Source organism: Hemiscyllium ocellatum, chromosome 23, assembly GCF_020745735.1.
Source record: "Hemiscyllium ocellatum isolate sHemOce1 chromosome 23, sHemOce1.pat.X.cur, whole genome shotgun sequence".
NCBI lineage: Eukaryota > Metazoa > Chordata > Chondrichthyes > Orectolobiformes > Hemiscylliidae > Hemiscyllium > Hemiscyllium ocellatum.
The window spans coordinates 36,732,594-36,752,847 of record NC_083423.1 but is presented as its reverse complement, the minus strand read 5'-3'; the positions used below and the strand labels follow the sequence as shown (position 1 = coordinate 36,752,847).

The 20,254-nt window shown below is 39.0% G+C and overlaps 1 protein-coding gene across 3 annotated transcripts in view; it reads left to right on the top strand.

Annotated features, from left to right (window-relative positions):
• Positions 1 to 20,254, top strand: part of tbc1d22a (TBC1 domain family, member 22a) — a 391,538-nt gene that overhangs the window by 182,782 nt on the left and 188,502 nt on the right. For all 3 annotated transcript variants that reach the window (XM_060843181.1, XM_060843180.1, XM_060843179.1), the window contains one exon: positions 9,872 to 9,978. In XM_060843181.1, coding sequence (XP_060699164.1) covers positions 9,872 to 9,978 — 107 coding nt within the window. The remainder of the gene's footprint in view (positions 1 to 9,871; positions 9,979 to 20,254) is intronic.

Sequence of the window (20,254 nt, the reverse complement as noted above, 5' to 3'; positions counted from 1 at the left end):
TCAACAAATAATGAAAGATTTTTTCACTGTTCACATGGAACAAAGGTGCTGAGGTAGGATTCTCACTGAGCATAGGGAATTGCATGCTGTATTTTTTTCATTTTAAATGCCAGCTGTCACTGTTCTTGTAGGGCTGGGAGAGTTGGAGAGAAGTATATGGTACAAGCCACAAACTGTAGTCCTTCTCGCTCAACTCCTATCTCAGTGTATCTACACCCTGATCTAAACTCTTGAGCTGTTTGCTTGGGATCTTGCAAATTTCATAACCTGCACCTGTGTCTCATCAAAAATTAAGCTTAAAGGCCAACTTTAATATGAAGGAGATCTAAGGGTTCTTACCAAAGCACTTGATACTAAAGCTCGGTTTTGGACCTGCTCTCAATGCTGAGAGATGGATAGAGTAAAACGTTGGTTAGTTAGTAGAACTGCTGTGAAGTAGGGAAAAGTACTCGTTGCCAATGTTTTAAAACAGCTTCAGTGCTTGTTGACATCACTGATTGGGCTATGGTTTGTGTTTGACACATGCTGCATCCTAATCTTTCCTGCACTTTGCAGAAGAGATTTGCTACAGGTGCAGGAACATGCTTTTATTATGAAAACTGACTTTTTAATAGTGATTTTAGAATCTGCTGAGTAAAAGCCTCATTTGAACTTATTTTAAAAGGAGACTAAAGCTGGATTCCATTGACTTGACCACATAGCCACTGGAATCTACACAACTGTATCCTCTACAATGTAGCATGGATCGACCTATCTACAAAACCCAAAAAAGACAATGACCTCAAGGAATATAAGTGAACCACATTGTCTGTCCCATTAGCAAAGTTCCAGATTCTCATCTGGACACTAAACTGGATTGAGGCAAATCATAAGATAGAATTATTGGCGAAAGAGACTGAAAGAGGGATTATCAAACATAATCAAATCAAACCACAATCATATTATATTGGTCGTGGTCTTTTTTGGATTCCAGTGCATTTAGACAAACTCATATGACAAATGAGCCTGTTGTGTTCTCCACAGAACAAGCCCAAAAACCAAAATGCTGAAAGAAAAAGAAGCTGAGTGAATTCTTTCCTCTTCCTCTCTCACTGATGCTCTGTTTCTCTCCATGTCTCTCTTTCTGCTTGTAAGATATTGAATGCTGTCAGCTGATTATGAGGTGTCATTGGAAATTTTCTGAAACAGATCAACCCATGCCAACAGTCTGTAGAAGACCAGATAAATCATCCCCCTGCATTTTTAAATTACCTCAATGCTAGAAGCATCAGTTCTTCCAAGGGAATGTAACAAGGTTGCTGAAGCTGACCAAGTCACCAACTCTCACAAACTGCATACCCTGTTTAATTTTATTGGACTCTAAATGGTTTCAGCTATCCTGTGTCACTCCAGTTGATTTGAGAATATGTGTAAACTTTGTGAATATGTGTCTGAAGTGTGCTGTCCTTGGTTCTGATTTTCATTTGAAAATGAACCTTCTAGTTCAGTAAACAAACCTACATTCTGAACCTCAACATGACCTACAAACCTTCTCAAAACTCGCCAACAGTGCTTAGTATTTTACTTAGCCAGATTAAGCACAATATGAACTATTTTAGTTTCTTCTGTTTAAACTCAAGAAAACTAGTCTGAGTGTAACTTACATGATCACAGCGCATAAGCAGTTTGCCACTCACTGTATTGGCAAATATATGCTTAACTCAGAACCTGTTGGAGAATGTTTTTTACGAAATGTTAAATTGCAAAAAGAGTCAAACTACTCTCTTAATACACAATGAGGACTAGATTAGCAAATACAAATATGGATACATTACAGACAGACGAGAATTTATAATTGGGTATGAAGAAATTGCAGAGGAGCTAAATAATATGTTATAAGGCACAAGAAGTCATCTTGAAATAATTAAGATCTCTTATGAGAATGTGGATCTGGAAAAAATTATCATCATCAAAGCAGTAGGATTGCAGAAACTGATGGGATTGAAAGTTAACAAATGTCTTTCACCCTAAAGTATTACAAAATATGTGTACAGAGATACTGGGTACATAATAAATTGCACACTCAAATTGTATGAAAAATGTCAAATTGTATCTGTGTCCAAATACCTTTTGTTGAGAGTGACCTACTAGTGCCGGAACATTTGATGAGGCCCACCATCTAAAATATGTTTTATTGACATTTTTGATACAGCACAACTTTAAAAGGCGTTAAGTCTTACAACACAAACTTTATTTCCTTTGAAAATAACTTAATATCTTAAAGGTGATAGATGTGTAATCTATATTCGTGCATAACTATATTACCATTACAATGCATTTTCTATTGTTACCACATTGAATGTAATCATTGTGAGTTTTGAAAGCTTTTCTGAATTGAAAATTGGCTGGAATATCTGACATGTAGTTCAGTCGTAGGCAGAACACTTTGCTCGAGGTAAAGTAAAGTTGATAAAACTGTAATCACTTACACAGATTTCTGTACATTGTTCAGTGCCACTAGTGGCTGTGTCCACTTGGAGAGTTTTATTCAATGTGTCTGTAAGAGAGTGAGCCTTCCAAAGGCCCATTAGGCACACAGTACAAATCAAGGCAGGGGATAACAACCTTTTAATAGCAGCAGCCTAACTGTTAAATGGAGTGGAGAAAATAAAATCAACATCGTTTGGATTGGTGTTGGATCATGTAGTGAAACCTTTGTGCTGCTGCTGTGATTTGTCTTACTGGCAGAGGCCCTTAATCACTCAGATTGTACTTGCACTGTCAGCATTTTGTGTTCAGTAACGAAGTCTCCTGACCTAACGTTTTAAGTTTTCTAATGATACATTGCCTGCACAGAATGAGAGTTTGTGTTTGTCATCAAAAATCTAGATTTAAAAAATGATTTTGAAATATTGGGTTAAATCTTTTGGTTATTAAGATTTTCCCATAACTTAAAACAAATTAAGTAACAACTCAGTCTGCATGAATGCAACACCAAAACTATTGAAACAGCTTTACAAAGATAGGAGTTTTTCTTTGCCATCCTAATAGTTTGTTACAGCTAATCCATGGGTTAGTATAATCAATAATTGCATACAAAACCATTTTCTCAACCATCACAAATATTTTTATCTTATGCTTCTCACTTTTATAGATTGGATTAATAATGCTTATTTTTCATAAGGAGCAAGAAGTTTCAAATTCAAAGATAATGCAAGGTTGGATCCACTGCTGACCCTCATTCCCACACCTGAAGAACATAAGATATTGGAGGAGGAAGGCCCCATTGAGTGTGATTATAGATTAGATTAGATTACTTACAGTGTGGAAACAGGCCCTGCGGTCCACACTGACCCGCTGAAGCGCAACCCACCCATACCCCTACATTTACCCCTTCACCTACCACTACGGGCAATTTAGCATGGTCAATTCACCTGACCTGCACATCTTTGGACTGTGGGAGGAAACCGGAGCGCCCGGAGGAAACCCACGCAGACACGGGGAGAATGTGCAAAGTCCACACAGTCAGTCGCCTGAGTTGGGAATTGAACCCGGGTCTCTGGCACTTGTGAGGCAGCAGTGCTAACCACTGTGCCACCGTGCTGCCCACAAATCATGGCTCATCTATGATCTGAACTCAACTTCCTGCTCGCTCCTGAAGTTCTTCCGTTTCCTTGAAGTCCAAAAATGTTCCAATTTTAATTTGAATATTCATTGACTGAGCCGCCATAGCCCTCTAGGGAAAGAATTCCAAGGATTCATAACCCTCTGAATAAAGAAATTTATCCTGACCTTAATTCTTAATATATGCATAGGTGAAATAAGAGCAATAAGAGTAGTCCACTCAGTCCTTTGGGTGCAGTCTGCATTTAACAAAATGATGGCTGATGCGAAGCTTGAAAGGATTCAGAAAAGATTTATTTGAATGTTGTCAGAGTTGGAAGATTTGAGTTATAGGGAGAGGCTGAACAGGTTGGGGTTGCTTTCCTGAGAGCGTCGGAGATTGAGGGGTGACATTTTAGAGGTTCACAAAATAATGAGGGGCATGGATAGGGTAAATAGACAAAGTATTTTCCCTGGGGTCAGGGTGTCCAGAACTAGAGGGCATAGCTTTAGGCTGAGAGGGGAAAGATATAAAAGAGACCTATGGGGCAACGTTTTCAGACAGAAGGTGGTACGTGTATGGAATGAGCTGCCAGAGGAAGTGGTGGAGGCTGGTACAATTGCAACAGTTAAACGGCATTTGGATGGGTATATGAATAGGAAGGGTTTGGAGGGATATGGGCCGGGTGCTGGCAGGTGGGACTAGATTGGGTTGGGAAATCTGGTCGGCATGGACTGGTTGGACCAGAGGGTCTGTTTCCATTTTGTACATCTCTATGACTTATTCCACTTAATTCCACTGTCCTGCCTGCCTCCATAAACATTTACTCCTTTATCAATCCGAAATCTGTTCAAGTGCTTTATTCTGAAATTGAAACTCCCTAGTTTCAGGCAGGACCTTTGGCCACAGCAAACAGTATCTCCCCTGAGGAGACTTGTTAATATTTTATGTGGTGCAATGAGATCACCTCTTGTGCTTCTAAATCCCTGGATGGTATGCATGTTATGGTCTCAATGTTACTTCAAAAATGAATTGCCTCACATTTTCTGCATTAAACTTAATTTCCTTTGTCTCCCACCAGTAGGTCTGTGTCCACTTAAATTGTATTACTGTCTTTTATTTTACTGTTACTATCCTTCCAAGTTTTGTGTATCTACAAAATTTCTCTTCACCTCTGTGGCCAAAGTCTAATGTGTATCAAAAACAGCAAGGGTCCTAATACTGAATTTCGTAGATATCTAGCTCTAATCTGAAAAATAGCCATTCATCAGCACTCTATTTGTTTCTGGTCGCCAAATTTGTATCCATGCTGCTACTACCAGTTTTATCCCATGGGGTTTAATTTTGCTAACAAACCTATTATGTAGTTGTTTATCAAATGTCTTTTTAAAGTCTGTAAGCCAACTGCTGCCCTCATGAAAATAACAACCAAGTTAATCAAGTATGATTTCTCCTTAACGAATCCATTCTGGCTTTAAATTATTCAGCTCTGTTTGTCTAAGTACCAGTAATTTTCTCCTTTTTTCTATTTTTAAAAAGCTTTCCCGCTGTTGACGTCAAACCGACTGACTGTTAATTGCCAAATTTATCCTCCATTTCTTTTCAACAGTGGTTTAATATTTGTAATCATTCAACCCTTTGATTCCTTATAAATACAGGAATCGATGATTATGTCCAGTACCTCCACAGTTTCTACCTTGTATTGTACGCAACCCGAGGTGAATGCCATCCAAATCAACTTGCACTTGCCCTGGTAATTTCTTAGCAATCAGACTACCCAAACAACATCCAGTCTTGGATGAGCAGAGCACTTCTTCAAATGTGTCTTCTGAAACTGGAAGTCATTCTCTTCAGCCCTGGCCACAAACGCTGTACACTAGCTTATATGTCCACCTCTCTCTCTATCTCTCTCTCTATCTTTCTCTCTCTCTCTCTCTCTCTCTCTCTCTGTCTCTCTCTCTCTCTCTGTCTCTGTCTCTCTAACTTCAGACACAATATATCTCTTTATGTCATAACTGGCACTACATTTTGTTAATTGATCATCTCTTTGCTTGATGACCTGCATTGGCCCTTTATAGAGTAAAACCTTAATTAAATGGTTTCTTATCAAATCTCTCCATAGCCTTATCCGATTGGCCATCTTTCTTTCAGCTGCTGAGGCACTAAGGCATAGAATTCCCTCCTGAAATCCCTCTGCCTCTCTACCTCTAACTGCATCACTCCAACACACTTCTCAAAACCTATTTTTTTTGACCAAACACTGAAAACATATGAATTTAGTTTGGTGTCAAATTCTGTTTTATGTTGCTGTGAAGCACCCTGGGATATTGTGCTTATAAACTATGTAGTTTTATAGCTTGAAGAAAACTGCTGTACACAACCAATATAATAACTGTCACAAGATTGATGGTAGATACCTAAAATACTGCTGTGATCCAGTTGGTAGTTTGGTACGTTTAAAAATACGTCAGTTATGCATATTAGCATGTTGTTCAATTTGCAGTGCTGTTTACATGAGGTTTAGAAGTGCCTGTTGCATAAGATTTTAAGCATGGTTATCTCAGGGAATCTCTTATTCAAGGAACAATTGAGGTACACAGGGGATTACATGATCATATTCCGAAGATCTCAGCAATGCAGGAGTTACTAGGGACTGTGCAGCATTTGATTTATCTTCCTACTACATTTTAATTTGCTTCCTCAACAACTATTCACCCATATCTTTGAGGCTATTTTCATGTTTTTTGACAATATACTGTAAAAGGTCAAGCTGAAAGCTTCACTTTACATTTTAGGATTTGGGCTTTGGATTGGTTTGTATCAATGTGATTGCAAATCTCGTTGATTTCTTTTGAAGCATCACTATGATAGTTAACAGGGACTTCAGAAAATGTAGAAGAGCAGCAAAAGTGAAAGTGCATGGTATTGAGCATAGCTGTGTGAAATAAGTTGCAAGTGGTGAGGAAATATGAGGCACAGAGTAAGGATCAGGAAAATGTGGCTGATAGTTTTCTCTACAATTGTAATAGGATATATATGCTTATGTTAATTAGTTGCGCGGCAATTGAAATGGACAATTGGAATCATGCTAAGCTGTGTTGATGGAGCTCACATTTTACAGAAGATTTTAGACTGAGCTTGTAAAAGCTTTGTTCAATATGGGGATGCATTTATTTAAGAAACTCAAATCTGAATTTTACTTTTAACAGAGAGTGACAAGTGCATAGTGAATGTACACACATTGCTCATTAAAAAACCTCGTGTGCAGCTCTGAAAATTAATCAGAAAGGTGCATTCATTTCTCAGGGTTAGGACTATAAAGGTAAGGAACTGATGATATGCCCATTGAACAGAGACCTGATGAGACCCCTTTTGGACTATTGGGATCAATTTTGACCAGCAATCCTCAAAAAAGATATCATGACCTTGAAGGGGGGAATACACAACATTTTGAGGATTTACTCAACCAAGATAGAATCTTTGATGCAAGTGCTCTTGACACCATCTAGCAATGCGCTATCTTTCACCGTCTCAGAACTCCTCTAACTGGCTGTTAGATCGAGAAAGACATCCAACAACTAAGAAACAATGCCTCAGTCCCAGTAGACTCCCTACTGTAGTCCTAAAATGTGGGGGAGAGGCTTTCGACCCAAATCCAGTTCCTCATTGCCCTTGTCTGGAAGAAAGAGAATGCCAGGATTAAGACACTCTAATTGTGACTATCTTTAACAACAGAGATAGGTACAACTCTGAAACCTTCGGGAGACCTTCCTACTGTCCACCACAGGAAAGGTCATCATGAGAATCCTCCGCAACTGCTGCTTACCAGTAGCTGAAAAACACTGCTCAAGTCTCTCAGCAGCTTCTGCCCATCAAGAGGTGAATGATTTTCAGTGTGCTCCAAGAAAATTGCAGGGAACAGCACCAATCTCTGCACATGGTTTCACAAAGATTCTGTTTATTTTGGGGGATTGTGAATATCCTCCTCAAACTCGGCTGCCCACAAAAGCTGGTCATGATTCTTTGCCTGAGACAATCCACCCCATCTCCACAAAGTGCCCTGCTAGAGTGCAACTAATCTACGGGATGAGAAGGAAACTGTTTAACCTTTGCCTCCAGGCCAGAACCAAGACCATCCCAAGTTTTGTCATCAATCTGTAGCATGAGGATGACTTCTGCGTGTGCATACACTAGGTAGTTGAGCTACAAGCGAAGCATTGTTATCAACAGTAGCATCCTTTCCCAGGCTGATATTCCCAGCATTGAGGTACTTATCACACGTGACTAGCTGCGACAGGGGGGCCATATTGTCCACATGCCTGACCTAAGACCCTAAACAAGAAGTCCTCAATGACAATCACTAGGAGGGCAGAGGAAATGCAAAGATGGCACCCTGCAAATGTCCTGAAATAAATGCAACATCTCCACACTCAGCATTGGAATTACTTGGCTTTGAATGCACAAATTGGAAAATAAAAGCTCCCATCAGTTTGAATCTCATGGAGAAGAGCATGTGGAGGGCAAGAATGGGTAGATTCCAGAGTGTTCCATCTATCTGCCTCAGCACTGTGGCAACGTCTGTGGCACAAGGATTGGATTACACAGCCAGCTGAGCATCTTCCCCTGCCACGTCCCCAACCATCACCAGCACCAGTAACGTACAAACACGTCATCCTCAACCCTGGAGGACTGCTGAAGAAGATTTTGTTGAATTAATTTTGTTCTTTGATTAAAATGCATCAATGACCTTGTGTAACTAAGCTCATTGACTCATCAATGGGCCCCAGCTATGCCTGTCTCTTTGTAGGATATGTGGAACAGTCCTTTTTCCGCAACTACACTGGCACCACCCCCCACCTTTTCCTCCGCTACATCGATGACTGTATCGGCGCTGCCTCGTGCTCCCACAAGGAGGTCGAACAGTTCATCAACTTTACCGACACCTTCCATCCCGACCTCAAATTCACCTGGACTGTCTCAGACTCCTCCCTCCCCTCCTAGACCTTTCCATTTCTATCTCGGGCAACCGACTCAACACAGACATCTACTATAAACCGACTGACTCCCACAGCTACCTGGACTACACCTTCTCCCACCCTGCCCCCTGTAAAAACTCCATCCCCTGTTCCCAATTCCTTCGTCTCTGCCGCATCTGCTCCCAGGAGGACCAGTTCCAATACCGTACAGCACCTTGACCTCCTTCCACCTATCACATCTCCATCGCCCCTCCCCCAAGTCCCTCCTCCCTACCTTTTATCTTAGCCTGCCTCTCCTCATTCCTGATGAAGGGCTCTGGCCCGAAACGTCGAATTTCCTGTTCCTTGGATGCTGCCTGACCTGCTGTGCTTTAACCAGCAACACATTTTCAGCTCAATGACTCATCACCACAGCAACCAAATTACAATTATAATTCATATAGTTTTTCAAACTAAATTTCACTCGAAATTCAGCCTTATCCAATATTGCCATCATCTGGATTCATAACAGTATTTTTGCTACCATTACAGGAAACATGGATTGATTCTCCTGAATTTTAAAATGTTGTTAAGCGGTCTAATTGAGGTGTAGCATTATAAAGAATTTGAGAGGACAAATACCACTGGTGGTGGCATCCACTTCAAAAGAATATACTAAAACCAGTATTGACATGTGACATTTTTGAATGTTTATTAATATAACATACATTAATAGCCATTCACTGAAGATGAGAAATCCTGAGCAGCAAGAATATTTTACTTTTTGTTTACCCATTGTATTCTCATTCATCTTGTCTCTGGATAATCAAACTTAGCACAAGTGCAAATACAGATGAGCCAGATTTAGGAGATGCTCCAAATCAGTATTTTGATATTTAATGGTCTAGTGTTTCAGTATGAAGTTGAGCAATTTTATTTCACAACTGTGCTTAAGGGTTATGGCAAAGACTTTTGAGATCCTTTCTCTTGATTAAAGGAACAATAGCCGTTGAAGTCATCTGCATCTAAACTGCAAAATGTGGCCATTTGCTGCTATTCGTGCCATTTTACTTGTTCACAGGATGTGGGTGTCATCAGCTAGACCAGCATGTGTTATCCTTCCCCAAATTGCATTCCCCAAGTGGCTTGTCGTGGTACAGTTAACTGCATTACTTGACTTAAGTAATTTTTAATTATTTGAATGTGGAATGCTTTTATAGCGACTGCACCTTGAGGTGGATGCTTTAATTTTAGGTCGCATTGTGAAATCTAAAAGGCATGCAGTGCTCCTATAATTTACGTTCTTAATAACTTTTTTTTAATCCACTTGCAGAAGGAGAGGTGGAAAATTTTGATGTTTCCAGTCTGCCTGATGAAGTACTGCAAAACATTGAAGCTGATAGTTTCTGGTGCATGAGCAAATTACTTGATGGCATTCAGGTAAATTGATTCTTTGTATGCTGTACTTATAGGAGAAATCTGATTAATATACTGCTTAGAAATGTTGTGGAGATGACAGGAAATGTGCAAAAATTGGGAAGTCCTAGCACCTTACATTCATTTGCCACATGGTAATGAGGAGGATGATGAATATGTTTGGTTTTCTATGTAGAAATTCATATTACTTTTATTAGAATACTGAACCAGACTAGTCACTTCTCTCTGCACCTTTGAGAATGTTTGAAATATTTTTCAGAAGCACTGTTCAAAAAGTGTCTCTGAACTTGGTTGATTGAGATTTGTAAGTTATGACTATGCTTAATCTTAACCGAGCCTACATGCATTTATGCTTTGAATGCAAATGAATTTGCAGGATGTAGAAGTTGAGTATAGCTATTCAAAGTATCAATAGAATCACTTCTGCGGTTATATTTGTTTCTGAGAATTCTATGACTCCAGAAATTTAATCCTGCGTTTCAATAATTTTTAGGAAGAACGTAGGAGCAGGGAATATACAATTGGGCAAAAGCTGTCTGTTTCGGCCCACATTACTGATGCTAGTTTTGGGCTAGTTCAGTTAGTTTGCTACATAGTATCCCCTTAAGAATGATTAAGTTTTCTTTTTGTAAGAATCTACCAATTCACCTGTGTTCCATGTTCTGCCAATGCAGGAAATTGCCCATGTAGGCTAAAGTTCCTGGACTATGAGGAAGGGTGTGGAACACCCTGCCTGTAACAGTAGTAGACTCACCTATTTTCAGGGCATTTAAATGGTCATTGGGTAAATATATGGATGATAATGGAATAGCGTAGGTTAGATGGGCTTCACATTGGTTTCACAGATGGGTGCAACATTGAGGGGCAAAGGGCTTGTACTGCACTGCAGTATTCTATGTTCTAAGAGTCTCTGTGGCTGTCACAAGCTATCCAGAAAATTAACTGGATTGTCTCTTAAGCGCACTTTCATAAATATAAAATATCGTTTGAATTAAGACTTGCATAACAATCTATGATTGATAACTTGTTTGTAGTTGCATATGTATGCTGCTTCTGATTATCATTGAATCAGAATTTAGATATTTTCCAATCAACCTACTCGGAGATATTAGTACACAAGTCTATAGCAGGTGGGACTCAAACCCAACGTTTAAGGTCGTTGCCGCGAGGTGAGCTGACGACTTGGGGAATAGCACTTAATGTTTTGACTTATTAGCCAGAGAAGATCTTTGGTGGATCAGATTTCAAGCAAAGATTCCACCTGGCTTCCTATGGTAGATTGAAGTAACAGTTACACTAAAAAAGGTCCTACAGATTTGTTTACCCAACTTTCTCTCCATTTCCTGACTTTTTGAATTCCTTGAATTTTGTCCTCAATTTTGTGCTTCTCAATCATCCCACCAATTTGGGTTGCAATTCTAAACTGCAACCTCCTAGAAATCTGAGCAGTAAATGGGAAATTCAGAATCAGCATTAAAAACCTTTAATATTCCCAAGTTCCTTTTTCGCTTTCATTTTGGTTGTTGCATTTAGTTCAACTGTATTTTGCACCATTTTTATTTATGTACAGGAGGCTGGATATCAAGTATGTAGTATTAGATTTTGCTTTGATCAAAAAAGTATTCTCATTTCATTTGCAAATTTATTTTTTTCTTTACAGTAAAATGTTAAACAATTATCATCTCGTGCCGTTTCATGTTAGCCAGCTAAATAAGCAGTGAAATTAGCAAATAAAACTCATTGTATTTTGGTCTGTTCTCTTCTTTTTGATTCGTATATCTTTGAATTCGTATATCTTTCTAGCTTGTCAGCATGCTGATTACTTCGTATTTGTTGCATTGTGGCTGACAGTCTTCTAGCTCTATCACTTGAGTGATTTTCCCTAGGTTTGTGATGCTACTAAATTTGTGAATTTAGTTGAGCTGTGATTTAGAGGTTCTCTTGTCCTATTTCTCCCTTTCCCTAGACCCTACTCCCTTATAAAATGTACAGGAAGACTTGAAGCTCAAGTCAGTGATCAAATCTGTTCACATTTGATTTGCTGAATTATCAGTTGTTTCTACATGTAGATTTTAGTTGTGGCAAATTAATAGCATACTCATGTCTCAATCATCAGATCCCAGGTTCAAATACAAAAGTCAAGGATGATGGACTGAAGACAGTCACTTGGGGAATATTGCCCTGTCAGAGATGCTATGTTGTGAAGTTCAGTCAGGTGGATGTAAAAGATCTGAATATGCTATTTTGAAGATGAACACATATTATCCACAGTTTACTGCTCAGTATTTATCCCCTGATCAACATCACAAATAAATCAGATTATTGTCAGTTTGCTGTTTGTGGGAGTTTTCTGAGCCCATAATGTTTCCATGTTGCAAGTAGTTATTTTGACATGTAGTTCATTGACTGTGAAGTAATTTGTGATTTCCAGTGGTTAGAACCATAAAAAATTACAGCACAGAAAGAAGGCAGTTTGGTCCATCATTTCTGTATTCAAAGTAAATTAACTGCCCATCTTAATACCACTTAGCAGCACCTGGTTCACAGCCTTAAAAGTTATGAAGTTTTAGTTGCAGTTATAGGTTCCTTTTAATGAGTTGAGGTTTCTGCCTCAGTCACCAAACTGGGCAGTGAATTCTTAATACCCACCATCATTTGTGCGAAACGGTTTTTGCTTAAATTTTCTCTAATCCTTCGACCAGTCATCATCAATATGTGCCTTCTGCTAATTGACCACTCCATGTAGGGAAGCAGAATTTCCCTGTCCACTCTATCCACACCCCTTGTTATTTTATACACCTCAATTAAGTCACTGCTCAGTATTGTCTGTTCCAAGGAAAACTTCTAGCTTCTCCATTTTTTTCCTCATGCCTTCATTTTTCAAGCCTGACAACATGATAGTAAATCTCCTGTGTACACTCTCTTGAGCAATTATGTCCTTTCTGTAATGTGGTTTTGAACAGGAATATATGAATACACATTTTCTTTTGCAAATACCTACATACCCTCTTATGTAGTTAATGTAATGTATTCACAATTGGTTCTGAATAGAAGGAATACTTGTCTTAAAGGAACATTGATGGCTTGGCTGCTATCCATCAGGCAATCCATGCATTTAAATTTTCTGTGATTGACAGCTTCATTTAATTAAAATTAAAACTTCCTTAGTTTCAGTCAGTGCAAGAGAGAGCAATGGCTTCACCAGGCAAAAGTAGTTGCTTTAACTGTTTTGGTTCATAGGACAGCAAATGATTTTTGTCTCGTACAGTGTTGTAGAGCATCTAGCTTGAATAATATCTTCTCAAACTGTATTTATATTATGTATAGAGTCATATAGCACGGAAATAGACCCTTTGGTCCAACCAGTCCATGCTGATCATAATCCCTAACTAAACTAGTCCCACCTACCTGTTCTTGGCCCCTAGCCCTCCCAACCTTTCCTATTCATATACTTATTGAAATACCTTTGAAATATTATAATTTCAACCGCTTTGACCACTTTCTCAGAAGTTCATCTCATACACAAACCACCCTCTGTGTCAAGACATTTGCTTCTCATGTCTTTTTTTAAATCTCTCTCATTTCACCTTCAAAATGTGCCCCCTAATCTTGAAATCCTCCATCCAAGGGAAAAGACAACTGCCATTAACTCTTATCTATATTCATTATTATTTTATAAAATTGTATCGGGTTGCCTCTCAACTTCATACCTCCAGTGAAAAAGGTCCCAGCCGTTGTTTATAACTCAAACCTTCCATACCCAGCAACGTCCTGGTAAACCTCCTCTGAATCCTCTCCAGCTTAATATTGTGTGCAGTTCTGGTCTCCCTCGTACAGGAAGGATGTTGTAAAACTTCAAAGGTTCAGAGAAGATTTACAAGGATGTTGCCAAGGTTTTGAGCTATGGGCTGAGGCCGTTTTCCCTGGAGCTTCGGAGGCTGAGGGATAACCGTATAGAGGTTTATAAAATCATGAGGAGCATGGATAGGATAAACAGACAAAGTGGTGGTAGGGTGGGGGAAGTGAAATGGTGGTGGTGGGACCCAGAGCTAGAAGGCATAGGTTTAGACTGAGAAGGGAAAAATTTTACCGGTACCTAAGAGGCAAAGTTTTCACATAGAGGGTGATGCATGTATAAAATGAGCTGCCAGAATAAGTGGTGGAGGCTGGTACAATTACAGTCTGGGTGGGTGTATGAATAGGAAGGTTTTAGAGGGGTATGGATTGAGTGTATGGTGCTGGAAAAGCACAGCAGTTCAGGCAGCATCAATGGAGGAGGAGAATCAATGTTTCGGGCAAGACCCCTTCATCAGGGCAGCCCTTTCTGATGAAGGGCTCTTGCCCGAAACGTTGATTCTCCTGCTCCCTGGATGCTGCCTGACCTGCTGTGCTTTTCCAGCACTACACACTTGACTCTGATCTCCAGCATCTGCTGTCCTCACTTTCTCCTTGGAGGATATTGGCCATGTGCTGGCAAATGGGACTAGATTGTTTAGGATATTTGTTTGGCGTGGGCAAGTTGGACCGAAGAGTCTGTTTCTGTGCTGTGCATCTCTATGACTCTCATACCCTTCCTATAAGTGGGTGACCTGAACTGGAAGCAGTATTCCAGAAGACACCTCCCCAATATCTTGTACAACCTCAACAATGTCTGTACAATATCAACAGACTTCGCCATACTCAAAGGACTGAGCAATGAAGATCAGCATACCAAATGCCTTCCTAACCATCCTGCCTATATGTGATGCAAACTTCAAAGAATCATCTACCTGAATCCCTAGGTCCCTCTTTTTACACTGCACAACGCTCTATTTTTAATTGTATAAGCCCTGCCCTTGTTTGTCATTCAAAAGTGTGATGCCTTTTTGGAATTGAGGTATTTTTCCAGATTGAACGCCATCTGCCACTTTTCAGCCCATTGACTCATTTTTTTCAAGATCCCTTTATAATCTTAGAAAACCTTCTTCACTGTCTACTATTCCACCAATGTTGGTGTCATCCATAACTAACTAACCATGTCTTCCATGTTCTTGTCCAAATCATTAATGTAAATGGCAAACTAGAGGACCCAGAACTGATCCCTGTGGAACACCGCTAGTCACAGGCCTTCAGTTCCAAAAACAATCCTCGATTACCACTCTGTCTGCTGCCATTAGGCTAACTGTCTATCCAATTGGCAAGCTCACCCTGAATCGTATGTGACCTACCTTTGCGAGGTCTACCATTTGGAACCTTGTCGAGGGCTTTACTAAAGTCCTTGTGAACAACATCTACTGCTCTGCCCTCAACATTCTTGTTGCTAACTTCCTCAAAAAACTCAATTAAGTTTTGTGAGACACAATTTTCTTCACACAAAACCATGCTCACAATCCCGAATCAATTTTGCCTCTTTAAGTGTCCATAAATCCTATCTTTTACAATAATCTCCAACAATTTACTTGCAACCAAAGTCCAACTCACAGGTGTATAGTTCCCCAGTTTCTCCTTACAACTTCTCTTAACTAAAGGTACAATATTAGCCAACCTTCAGTCATCAGGCATCTCAACCATAGTTATAAATAATGCAAATATATCTGCACAGGGTTTTGCTATTTCCTCCTTTCCTTGCCGTCGGTGGAGTATAATAAAGACACACAACTTAACACTGCAATAATGAATGCATTTTATGGCAGGATGAAAGTATTTTTTCCCCACAGTTCTTTGACAGAAAATACGTCTAAGATAGTCAGTACTTTGAGTGAATACGTGTATAATTTCAATCAGGTATGTTTGGTTCAGTTGTCATAATACAGAAAAGTTACAAGTGAACAAAACATTTTAATTCTATCTAAATTTTAATGGCAGCTTGTTCATGGTATAAATCGGTTGCTGGCATGTATGAAAACAGTTTTTGAAAGGTAAATTATGTCTGAATAATGGAAGAAATGTTACCTAAAAAAAGACAAACAAGTGAGGACTTCTCATGAAAAGAAACTGCAGTGCTGCAATATCTGGGAGAAAGTGAAGACTGCAGATGCTGGAGATCAGGGCTTATGCCCGAAATGTCGATTCCCCTGCTCCTTGGATGCTGCCTGACCTGCTGCGCTTTTCCAGCAACACATTTTTCAGTGGCTGCAATATCTACCTTACTATACAACAGGGTTTAAAATTATTAGAATGAAAGTGAAATGTTGTGTAAAATTTGGCATTAAAGCTATTCTAGATGGCCTAATCATTGTGAGATTATATTCCATCTTCAAAATTAAGACTTTCATTGTAGGAATAAAAATGATTCCAGAATAAATCATATGTGAATTTGGCAAAATGTGGTGATCCTGATTTTGAAGATAAATTGAACCTATCTGTGACATGACAGGTTTTAAATATGTAGAAATCTGTTGATTTCATTCTCAAACATGCTTATCAACTGAGCTTCCACAGCTGGCTGGGTCGAGACTTCCAAAGTTTGCCGTCTTCTGAACGCAGAAATTCCCTTGCTCCTCTGATCTAAATGGCTTGTATCATATTTCCAGACTTTGTCCCATGTTTCTAGACCCCAATGGGTGGAAACACCTTTCCTGCATCTACCCTGCCAGTCATTTAAGAATTTTTAAAATCTTTAAATGGGATCACTTTTCATTCCCTTAAACTCTGGAGAATATAAGCCTAGTCTGCTTAATCTTTCTGCAAAATACAATTGCTCCATCCCAGGAATTTGTTTGGTAAATCTTTATTATACTCCACCTCCAGAAGTATCTTGTTTCTTGAGTAAGGAGACCAGGTTTGCACACACTATTCCAGATGGTTTTGACTGGACTTTACATAATTGTGAGCTTTTACTCCAGAATTCAAATCCTTTATACTGAAGGTCAATACCATCCAGTAACCCTACCTTTTAATCTTCAGCGACTCGAGAGCAAGGACACTGAAGCTAGGACCTTTGAAACTGAAGAAAAGAACATTAACAGGTGCAAATTGAGGAAATAGTTAACAGCACATGTAATCTTCCACATCTTCATGAAAAGAAAATTATTTTTTGAGGAAATGTGGTTTTCATTCTGTTTAGACTTGGTTCTAATGTTCTTAGAATAAATTAAATATCAGTATCACAGTTTCTACATATATAGCACCTTTAACACAATGTAAAGTCTGAAAGAACTCCACAGGAACCTTGTGAAGCAAGTGTTGATATTGAGTATAAAAGAAGGTAGAATTGCAGAAATGTCTGAAAACAGCAGAGTAGAGAGAACGAAAGGTTTAAGGAAAAAAAAGTCCAATGCACTTAAATGTTTAACAGCTGAAGACATGGTCATCAGTGGTGTATTTGCAAGTGGGCTGCTTTGGAGGCCAGAATTAGAGGGCACAGTTCGGTGGGCTGGAGGGGATTACAGAGGGAGGGAAAGAAAGAAAGTTAAGGTAATGAAGATATTTGAAGCATGGTTGAGAATTTAGCCTTTGTTTTACTGGGATGCAGGGTATGTTGAAAACGCATGGGAATAATGTAAGCAGAAGTTTCTACACTAAGGATGTCACAGATGACCTCAAGTTTAAGGAAGGTGTAATTATATATGGCGTTAGATGAACTGTTGAACTGCCCCCAACTTTGTCAGAAGTACATTGAGTGAAATGTTATTTGGACGAATGATACAACTGTAACAATGCCTTAAAATCTTAAGGGGAACAGAATGCCATATTTATTGTCTGTTGCTGTCTTGTAGGAAACCAGCAGCTCACTGCTTTATATTTTGCATTTTGATTTTTTTTTTCAAATTAATTTATGGGATGAGGCTATCTCTGACTATGCGACATTTGTTGTCCACCCCATGTCTCTGATCTTCTACCTGTCATTCCAGGTCTCCATCACTGCAAATATATACAGAATTGAGTGATATGTTCTTCATTTTCTTCTTCAACATTGCAAAAAGGAGAAAAGCAATGTTGAAGAAAGACTGGTCAATGTGTCACTTCAATCAATGCACTGTCATTTTTGACCCAAAATATGGGATTGTCTATTTGCTTAATTGTAGTATTACAAACTTGGATTAAATGCTTAACTCTTCTTAATCATTTTTGGGATGAAGGCATCACTGGCTAGGATTAGCATTTGTTCTATATCCCGAATTGTCCAGACGGCTGTTAAAAGTCAACTACATTGCTGTGGCTGTAGGCCAGAATAGGTAAAGATGGCTGTTTTCTTCCGTGAAGGGCGTTAGTGAACCAGATTGGCTTTTCTGACAATCAATAACCGTTTCAGTGTCATTAGTCATTTAATTCCAGATTTTCTTTTTTGCATTTTTGAATTGTAATTCCACCATCTGCTGTGGCAGGATTTGAACCCAGGTCTCCAGAACCAATTACGTGGGTCTCTGGATTAGCAGCCCAGTAATAATAGCACAAGGTCATTGCCTCCCCATTAATAGGTTTACTGGTTTGTCATATGAATCAAATTTAAAAGTAATTGAATTATTCCCCATGTTACTACTCTACATTAATTCAAAGTGAACCCTAAGAATGACACATTTTAAATTGAACTTTGTTGTGAAGTTAACCAGAAAGCAGCCATCATTCAGTAGCTTAATGATAAAAACTAGTTATCACAGTTATTTGTTTGCAACATTGCCTTTTATTCTAAATCAAATTTTATGCACTCATTAATTGAGGGTTAGGATGGCAGAAAGGTTCTGTGTTTGGTTTGAACTGTTTTAGAAAGCAATTGTAAGCACTGGGGCATGTAATGAAGTATCTGAACACATTGTCTCTGATTTAATGTGGAGGTAAAATTGCAAACGATAAGCCGTCCATACTCCAATTCAGACTTTTTGTTGCCCTCTGCTACTCCATTTTTTCCATAAATGGTTGATGGTTACTAAGCAAATTGGACATATTTATAATTAATTTAACCCCATGAAGCGCTTAATTAGACGTCTTTCTGGCAATCTTCCTATAGAAAGCTCTATGTATGTTAACATGATTTGGCAACATTTTGAAAGCCCTTCCATTTGCATGACTGTATGTCAAGGTGCAGTGGCATTCTATCTGCAGAAGTGCAATAGTTTGTTTTACTGTCAAACTGACCTGCCAAAAGCACAGATAATTCGGGTAATGAAAATCTTTGAAATTTGTCTATCAAAATAATATGCATTATGAACAAATCATCACAAACATCTCAACTGGGCAGCTGTCTGAAAGTTGTTCTTTGTATTCCTGATAAGTGTTTTTTTTGTCTACGCTAATGTCTCCTTTTGGAAAAATAAGACCAATAGTCCTCTGAATCTATAAGTTATGGAAGCCTGTTAGTTGTCCAGAATTTTTCCATGCTTAGGCTTGTCATGGAAACTTGGTGTGTGCAAATTGATTGTTCAGCCTTTTACACTTCAACGATGGCTGACTTCTGTAGTTCTTCATTGTCTACAAAGCACTTGAACGTCCCAAGGTTGTGATAAATGATTTATAATTTCAAATGGATATTTATAAAATCATGAGGGGCATGGATAGGGGATCAGCCAAGGTCTTTTTCCTAGGGTGGGTGAGTCCAAAACTACAGGATACAGGTTTAAAGTGAGAGGGGATAGATTTAAAAAGAATGTGAGGGGTAACTTTTTATGCAGAGGGTAGTGCGTGTATGGAACGAGCTGCCAGAGGAAGTGGTGGAGGCTGGTACAATTACCAAGATTTCAAAGGCACCAGTATGGGAATGTGAATAGGAAGGATTTGGAGCAATATGCGTCAAATGCTGGCCAATGGGTTTAGGTCAGATTTGGACTTTTGTTCAGTATGGACAAAGGGTCTGTTTCCATGCTCTATGATTCTATTTATAATCTTCCACTCTAATTTTGATCTGTTCTACATAATTCATATATAAGCTCTCAGTGGCATGGATTCAAGCCTCCTCTGGTTTAACTCCTCCATGTTGACCAGACATCTAAGTCTGACCCAATCCCATTTTCCAGCATTTGGTCCTTATCTCCCTTAACCCTTCATGTTCATATATTCTCACAGATACCTTTTAAATAGTGTAATTATACCCACCTGCACCACTTCGCCTGGCAGCTCATTATATACATACACCACCCACTGCATGAAAAAGTCACTCCACCGGTCCTTCTAAAGTCTTTGTTGTCTATCGAGAAGTTTGGAGATTATGGACAACAGAATAAGATTTGATCATTTAAAACTTTGTGCTCTCAAAGTATTTGGATGCATTGGAAAGACTAGTTCATATTTCCCATGCCTAATTTCCCAGCTTAATATTTCATTACTGATAGGTACAAGTACAAAATTAATCAAACCTGAAGCAAGA